The following is a 9,051-nucleotide window of genomic DNA, read 5'->3' on the forward strand; positions in this document are numbered from 1 at the left end:
TCATTATTTGTGATTATTTGGTATGATGGTTTGTTTGTGATTGCATTCCATTGAAAGTATAGAGACCGAGAACAATAAAGATGACTATTGGAAGTGGATAAAACTAGTAGTAGATTAAAATACTTTTATCTTAGTAAATTAACTCTGTACGGATTAGTTAAGACCTTTGACTTTGGATTCCTGTAAAGTTGGAGATCAAGATTGTCTAGAGGGTTCATATTTCCTTGTGTAGTTTTTATTTGGAACTGTTACTTTGCTGGGAACCTTCAGGATCTTACTCTTTATTGTTATTCTGTTTTTCAGATATAGGATGTAACGAACCTCGCTGAGAGTATGGGATTTCATGTGATGAAGCGAAAAAGATTTTTTAGAGATTTATTTTGGCTCTAGAGTTCTCTCCTTTTTTGAAAATTATTGTTGTGTAACCAAAATTCCTCTTAGAGGCATTTTATGGAGAGATATATATGTTGTTTATTTCGTACATTCTCTAGTGTTGTAATATTATAGCCGGCCTTTCTTTACGGATCGAGACTATAGTGACTATTATGTATCTTCACGTAAATATATGAATATATATTCCGCTTACATATACGGCATTTATCGCTTTAATACGTCTGTGTGAATTTAACAATTTTTGGTGTTTATCTTTTTTACGGGTTCCTAGTTATAATATTATTTTTTTTTAAATTATATATGTATTTTTTTTTAAGCATAGTAATACTTTGTCACCGTTGATTTCTAACTTAACCGTAAATTAAAGGTTTTTGTGATAGGGTATTACAAAATTAAACCTGGATTATTTGATCCTAAATTACATATTTAATTTTATACTAACCTCATCATTCAAATGACCCACAGGCCACAGGTGGTCGATATCCTTATACTTTGTGGTATATTTCTTCTTCTTTCTCCTTTTTCTTTATTCTCTCGTTGCAAATAAGCAAATAGATTTTGCGACCTTGAGAGAATATTTATAAGCCAAGTTGAATGTATTTCACAGCCAAAGTGACGAAAGTAACTATAATTCTAGTGCAATATAAATTAGCTAGGCCAGGTTGAATGGATTTCAGTGCCAAGGAACATGTGTATATATAGTCTGATCTGAGGCAAGTCACGCTTGAGAATCACCACTTTCAACTCAAAATCGCTCCTCCATTTGTTTTGGTTACCCCTTCCGCAAGAAATCCAAGAACACAAAGAAAGAAAAGAAAGGAGCCACTTTCACTCTCTCTCTCTCTCTCTCTCTCTCTCTCTCTCTCTCTCTCTCTCTCTCTCTCAATGTCCCATGATAATGGCAACCAATCACGATCAACACCACCATCTCCTCCTCCTCATTCTCCTCTTCCTCCTCCAGACCCCACTGAACGCATCATCATCCCCATCACCCTCACCCTTACCGTTTCCATCACCAACGGTAACAACGCCCCCATTCTCTTGCCCATTATCACCGGTAACTTCCGTATCGTCCTCTCTGCCTCCAGCGACGTCTTTGGCGCCGGTATCACCAGAAACATCACCACCGCCACCATCCCCACCACCACCACCACCACCGCCTCCTCCTCCACCACCGGCACTGCCCCCACAGCTGAACAACGTCATAGACGCACTGATCGGAGCCGGTGACTTCAGCATATGGGTGAACATTCTCTCAATGTCAAACCCTGCATTGCTCCCAATCAGCGCCACACTCTTCATTCCGCAAGATGCCACATTGAACCGCAACGGCAACGGCAACGGCAACGGGGTTCCGCTTATGGTAGACCCTTTTCTTTTTCCCTACCACGTGGTCCCGCAGCGCCTCACCTTCTCTGACCTCCTCCTCTTCCGCCGCGCCGCCCGCCTCCCAACCCTCCTTCCCGGAAAGTCCATCTCCGTTACCGACGACTCCGCCGTAAACTTCTCCCTCGATGGCATTCCGATCACCCACCCTGACATCTACAAAACACCCTCCATCGCCGTCCACGGTGTCGCCGGTGTACTCGACTACTCCGTCTACGGCGATGGCATCCCCCCGCCGCCTCCTCCTCCTCCTCCTGCTCCTTATTCTCCGCCGCCGCACACCTCCGTCATGCAGCCGTTCATGCCGATGGAGGAAACCATAGGAATGATGGGTGGGAAGTCTGGTTCTTGCGGTTCTCCACGTGCGTCTCTATGGTGCACCCTCGTCCACGTGGCAATCTTGGCTCTCGTTATTCAAGAACTCGTCTTTGTTCTGCATTGAGTTGTGATGTTAGTTCAAACGGTGCAAGTTTCTTCTTCTTAGCTTTTCTTGATTCGAATAAAGTGGAAGTTAGATATAGTTTGTTGTTGTATGCTATTTTTTCATTGGGAGATTTTTCGTTACGGAAATTTATTAGTATAATGAGTTTTTTGTTACATTAATAATGACTGGTCAATGATTTTGAAAGAGTTTACTTGGAAACTTAGATTAGAATGGAGCTTAGCTCACTTTTTTCATTGTAATTGAACAAACATCGAATAATGCATACAAGTTTTTTTTTTTTTTTTTTGAGGTGCCAAGATTCAGTATGATTCTGGTTTCTTGTTCTATTCTGTCTCTGTTTTTTCTTCCCTCCTTGATTCTTTTTAGGCATCGACATATCTTTCTTCAGCAATGGTTTTTTCTTGATCTTGAATTGTTCTTGTGAAATATTCTGCAAATTATTGTGAAAATTTCAATAGTATGTTTTAAGTTGGTAATATGTAACGAAATTCGTTCACATAAAATTACTTGGGAAAAATTAATTCTGGAGATAAAAATTATTTCACTTCATGATACCATTTTATTTCGCTAATATTACATGTAATATTCTAACTGAAAGTTTGGAACATAAGCAAGCATGGTCAAGTTTTGATTTATTTTATTATAGTCAATTATTCAAATTATTATTAAAGGATTTCTATTAAAGTGAAATCATATGAAACCTGAGTTTAATATAGCCAATTTTCCTTTCATAAATGATCCGAACCAAAGTTAATATTAATTCATTTTGGTTGGGTGGGGTTATTTTTTGGGGGGGGGGGGGGGGGGGCCTGAAACTTACACTTGTTTTTACTTTTTATTCCATATATTTAATGCACTAACTTCTTGTATGGATAGAAATAAGAAATGAAAAATGTTATAAAAAATGGTGTATATGTAAAAAATCAATCATGTGTCTTTGTAATAAATATGTGTGTTGTGATAAGATTGAATAGGTATATGTCAATTCTCAAGAGAGATTGAATTTAATGAATATTGAAAATGTTACTTTTTGTATGTCTATAAATAGAAGACTAATTCTCAGACAATATACACACAACATCAATAACAATAATCTTCTCTCTCTATTATCTATATACGAAACTTTTCTCTCTCTCTTTCTTTCATTCGCTACTACTATACATATATGAGTCATCTCCTTTATAATAGTAATTGTAGTGAATATTACTACTAGAGATATCTAATTATATTTCATATTTTATATTTATTACCTCTTTTACTATTAAAAAAAACGTTTTTTCGACGCAAAAAATCGACGGTTATTTCTGCCGTCGATATTTATCGACGGCTTGCTGTCGATATTGCTAGAAAAAAATAATTAAAAATAAAATATTAAAATCGATGGCTAGGTTATCGATAATGTTATGATACATAATATTATCGTCACATTATCAACGAACTTGGGACTGAAAATAATTTTATTTTAAAATCGACAAAAATAACGTCGATTTTATTAATTAAAATATCGACGACAGTTACCGTCAATAAATTTTAATGGTCTAGATCATTTTCTAAAACCAAATAAATTGTATAAATTTAATATATAAAATAACCGCATAGTCCATTGTTTTTAATTTAAAATCGACAAACAAATCGAATTTTATCATTAAAAAACACTTACCCCCGTCCACTCCCCGTCCAGAGAATTCAGAAACACAATTCCCTTTTACCCCAAATTCTCCATTTCAGCACCAACCCACGTCATTCTCCGCTGCCGTCGCCGCTCCGTCGCGGTTGCATCGCCGGCGCTCCTCAACACATACTCTCTCTCAACCATAAATCCTACTCCGACGCCTTACCCAAACCAAGGGTTTTCAGCGAGGGTCAGTTTCCATTCTTTCTTCTTTGTTTAGGGTTTATTCATAAGTTATTCGATTCAACATGCATTTGATAAGAATTGAATGTTGTCAAGGATAACAGGCAGGAGCACGTAATTTGAAAACCCTTACTGTCGCTGGTTCCGAAGTTCCCTTCGCCATTGTCGCTGGTTCTACTTGTCGTCGCTGCTAGCTCGTGCTTATCCAATGGCCTGGTGAGGGTGAGTTACCTGCTCCCCTGCTTGTGTTTGGATTCTTCTCTACTCCCCTGCTCCCCTACTTAGCTAATTAATTTGTTGATTTAGGGTTTCATATTTTAGATCATTAGTTTGTTGATTGGTTTTTAATGGATGATTTAGTAATTAGGTTTTAAATTTAGATTTTTAATTTAGTTTGTTTATTGATTGACAAAACATACGGAGGGAGGGAATTTGTAATGCTGAACTGAACACCCAATAATTGTTGCAGTTATCTCAGTTGTTGATATTTTGCTAAAAATGTGCTAGAGAGCATGAACTACAAATTCTGTGTGTAGATCTACATTTAGGATCTATATTTGTCTAATTATAATACAGTTTTTTTTTTAATTAAAAAATATAAACAGGAACAACAAGAAATGTAACTTCTATGAACAGATCTGGCAATAAAATATTATTTCACATGCTTCTTTTTCCTTACAAAAGAATGAAAGAGTTGAATATATAGGAATTTAAAATTTTGACCCAAAAACCAGCATGCACAGTTAGATCCACTAGTAAATACTAAATATTAGTAGGCTAATAGCTCTCTCTTTTGAGGATTTCTAGTTATTTTCTATAGCAGTTGAACTTCAACCCCCCCTCCCCACGGTTCTATTATCCATTTTGACATTAGTACTATTTGCATTACTAAATCATGTGTTGTTTTGGAAAATATATAAATCTGAACAACTCAGGTTGTTGAGCTTGTTGCCATTAGAAATAGTTAATGATAGAAAATGGAGAACTATTTTTATATAGTTTTTTTTAGGTGTCTTGTTATTAGATCCTGTCATTTTATCATTAAATTATTTCTTCTTTATAAACCCTGTTTAGAGCCATAATCCTTGCCATGAATCAACATTAAATTATTTCTTCTTTATAAACCCTGTTCAATAGACAAGTTGTTCAGTGCTGGTAGTCTTGAATTTTTTGTAGTCTAAAAAATTTGATGGTTGCCAGTTTTAAAAAGTCAAAAATTTGTTCACCACTGTTGTTGGCATTTTCTTCTTTGATGGCTAGAATTTTCCTCAATCGAGAGCAATCCGAGACCACAAGCTCTTCAAGATTTTTTTTCAAGTGTTTTGGCGACAGGAACAGAAAATATGTTTTCCAACCTTTTACAATCTTAAACCCATATCTTATGCAAATTGTTTTACTTAAGAATCCCTTCAAGCTGTTTTTTTTTCATGTTGAACATGTGCTCTAATTTTGGTTTTTCTTAGAAGCTGATGGCTTATTTTCTCAAGCGAGATCAAATATAGCTTTCATTGACTTGCAATTTGTAACCAACAGTTTATCTTTATCTTTATGCTTTATTAGTACTATTATTAATTTAATCTTTATATTATAATTAATTTTTCCATGTTGCCCAAGCATTTTGCCCATGAATAAGTAATCAAAATAAATGAGAAAATAACCTTAGCTTGACTGACCAAGCATTTTGCCCATGAATTCACGTTAATAAGATATATGTTTGTTTGCTGTGTTTCTTCCAATGCCTACGGAACAAATTAACACGGGATATTATAATATATACAAGCTGAAACCAAGGTCTATATATAATACAAGCAGGTTAGAAATATAATTATTCTTGTACTTCTTTTTATATGTCAGATTAATTATTTTTATGAATGATTAATTCTGAGTACAATGACAATTTGGTCAGGGCTGTTAAGGTGTGGAAAGAGCTGCAGATTAAGGTGGATAAATTATCTGAGGCCTGATATCAAGAAAGGGAATTTCACCATTGAAGAAGAAGAAACCATCATCAAGCTTCATGAAATGCTTGGCAACAGGTACATATTCATGATTCATGATTCATGATACATGCATGTCATCCTCTCTCATCATGTTCTATATATCTTTAACATGCATGGATGATGCTGTTTTCTTGATTTAATAGTTATCCTTAATTTGTAAATAAAATGGTTGATTCAGTAGTGCTAGTTTTCATCTCCTGTTTCAAGAAGCTGGATTATTATTCATGAGTTCACAGAAGAAAATTAAAAGCTAGGCCACATTATTGATGAGTTGAAGGTATTCTGCCACCTTAATTTGACTCTCCAAATAAAATTAAATACCATGCATTTTCATTATTTTAAAAATATCTTTCACATTAGAATTAAAATTTTAATTTAGTTGATATTATGGTCATCTTTGTAAATTGTACAGGACCTGAATAATTCTATTGAAATAATGTCAAAAAGAAGTAAGAGATAGAACTAATAATTTGAGAACATGAGAAGACCCTGTTACAAGCATTAAGATAACAAAATGTGGGGCTATACAAGATTCTCTTATAGATCTGTGGCTTGTGCAAGAATCTTAGTGTGGCAGTTTATGTCACATGCATTCTGTAGTACTATGTGCAACACATGCATATATAGTAGTATCAAAACATTGAGTTTCATTGTTCACTCTCCAACGTAATCTACAATTAGAATGAATGGGAACTACTTATGAAAATATATAGCGTCATGGATGGGTTAGTTAGAACTTAGAATAATTTCATTTCTGTAGCATTTGAATGAGTCAATTGAGAAGAAAGAGTTAGAGTGAGAGGCTTATATGGTTTTGTTTGTTTGTTCCTATGGGTTAGAACTTAGAATAATTTCATTTCTTTATTAGCTTAACAAGGCAATATACGGCCTAAAACAGGCTCCCAGGACTTGGTTCTTAACTCTTTCTTCTACTTTATATTTTTTGTTTTTAAGAATACTAAATCAGATCCATTTCTATTCATAAGAAGAACAACTGACTCGATCATTTTTCTATTAGCCTATGCGGATTACATTTTGATTACAGGTAGACTGAACTTACTTACACAAAAAATATGTTGTATACCTATTAACTAAAATGAATATGTTGCAGGAAAATCCTGTTCCAACACCAATGGTTTCTTCTACAAAACTGACAGAATTCATAACAGAAAGGAGTTGAATAAGAGATTGAGCAACAGATTTCATTTACACTATCACAAGTATTGGTAGAGCTTAAGACTTCCAGAAAAGCTATTCAAGGTTTAACCTTCTACTTTTTTATTTATTTATTATCTCTGTTAAACTATTGAGTTTTAATTTATCTTCATCTTTATTATCTCTGTTAAATTATTATGCATGCTTATCTATACTTATTTATATATGCTTGTTTGTGTAAACCATTTATGGTGAAAGTATAAATTATATTCATGACAAGACTTTTATTTGTTGTGGTTTCTCGTTGAAAAAAAAATTAAAAAGAATATTTAACGTGTACAGGATATGGTTGGTAGAGACGGAGATCGTGGCCGTGGCCGAGGCCGAAAGGGGAAGCCTAGGCTTTCTACTGGTCAGCCCCTTGACTTGCATGCGGATCCATACTCTCTCGTTGGGTCATCATCCGACACGACTGGTTATATTGATCCTTGTTCTGTTTTTCTGTTGATGGTTGTTATGTTGTTCTTGCTACTAGTTTGTTGCTCTGTTGCTGACTTGTGTTCTTGAGATCTTGGCTTCCTTCCGTGGTTGCTGAATTGCTAGGTTTTATTTTTATTTTTATTTTTATTTTTTGTTGTAATGTTATAGTGTTATTTTTTGCTAGAATTAGCTTTTAAGTATATAATTAATTCAATTGTTCTTGTTATATTCTGTTTTACGTAATAGTGAATAGAAAATTAGAAAATTAATGTTTGTTCATAATTTTGGAGGAAGAGGAATTAATATACTATATGTACTGTACCTTTTGTTATTAACTTAATAATGATTTGACAGACAAGGGTGGTTTTAACTTTTAATCCTCCTTATAGGATTTGTTTTGAATGCATCCATGAATTTAATTACATTAAAGACGTCGAGTTTCTTCCTTTATAAAAGAATTCTGATATCTTTTGCTATTAGAGAGAATTCTGATATCTTTAGATTATTATTTTCAAGCAGAAAATTGCATGCTCAAGTTTTGTAATTAGTATTATTAATTTATTATCTAATATTTAGTATAAATTTTATTTTTTTATTTAAAAGTTTATTTACCTTGTTATCTAATATTTTGTATAAATTTTATTTTTATTTTTATATTTAAAAGTTTATTTGTATTAACGGTTTACTATTTTTCAAATAGAAAAAAAAATTTAAACATATAAACTATTAAAATCGACGGTAAAGTTGTCGCTTTTAAAAGTAAAATAGACAAATTTAAATAATTAAATCGACGGCAGCTGTGTCGATTTTATTCAATTATATCGACGGTGTTGTCGTCGATTTTATTAAACATATTATAGATAAAAGTGTTGTTGATTTTATTGAGTTAAATATCGATACAAAGGTCGTCGATTTTATTAAACATATTATAGACAAAAGTGTTGTTGATTTTATTGAGTTAAATATCGACACAAAGGCCGTCGATTTTATTGAATCAATTATCGACAAAGAAGGCGTCGATTTTAAATAATAATATCGACGGCATTGTTGTCGATTTACTCCCATATTACAGACGGAACAAATGTCGATTTTATTAAATTATTATCGACGGCCAAGAAAGCTGTCGATTTTATTAGCATTTTGAAAAATCGACAAGGTTTATAGCGACTAACTGCGCCGTCTATTTTGCCGTCGAATTTCAATATTATCGACGGTTTAGCCGTCGATTTGGCCGTCGATTTTAACGACGTTTCTTGTAGTGTTTCTTATTTATTTATTTAGTTATTTTATAACACGTTATCAGCACGAGACTCTGATCAAATTTTAGGAAGACTCCA

General features: G+C 33.8%; 1 protein-coding gene and 1 long non-coding RNA gene across 3 annotated transcripts; both read left to right on the plus strand.

The window, feature by feature from the left end:
- The first annotated feature begins 1,291 nt into the window (after positions 1–1,291).
- Positions 1,292–2,221, plus strand: LOC112770734 (uncharacterized). Its single transcript, XM_025815127.3, has one exon. The coding sequence runs from the start codon at positions 1,292–1,294 to the stop codon at positions 2,219–2,221; it is 930 nt and encodes a 309-aa protein (XP_025670912.2).
- A 1,073-nt stretch (positions 2,222–3,294) lies between these two features.
- Positions 3,295–7,940, plus strand: LOC112790649 (uncharacterized). 2 transcript variants are annotated; one of them, XR_003196749.3, is made up of 5 exons: positions 3,295–4,086; positions 4,176–4,301; positions 5,986–6,115; positions 7,191–7,339; positions 7,577–7,940. It is a non-coding gene; the product is annotated as an uncharacterized lncRNA (long non-coding RNA). The 2 variants fall into 2 exon arrangements; XR_003196750.2 differs by having other exon boundaries at positions 4,184–4,301.
- The last annotated feature ends 1,111 nt before the right edge of the window (positions 7,941–9,051 follow it).

Source organism: Arachis hypogaea, chromosome 3 (genome assembly GCF_003086295.3).
Source record: "Arachis hypogaea cultivar Tifrunner chromosome 3, arahy.Tifrunner.gnm2.J5K5, whole genome shotgun sequence".
Lineage (NCBI taxonomy): Eukaryota > Viridiplantae > Streptophyta > Magnoliopsida > Fabales > Fabaceae > Arachis > Arachis hypogaea.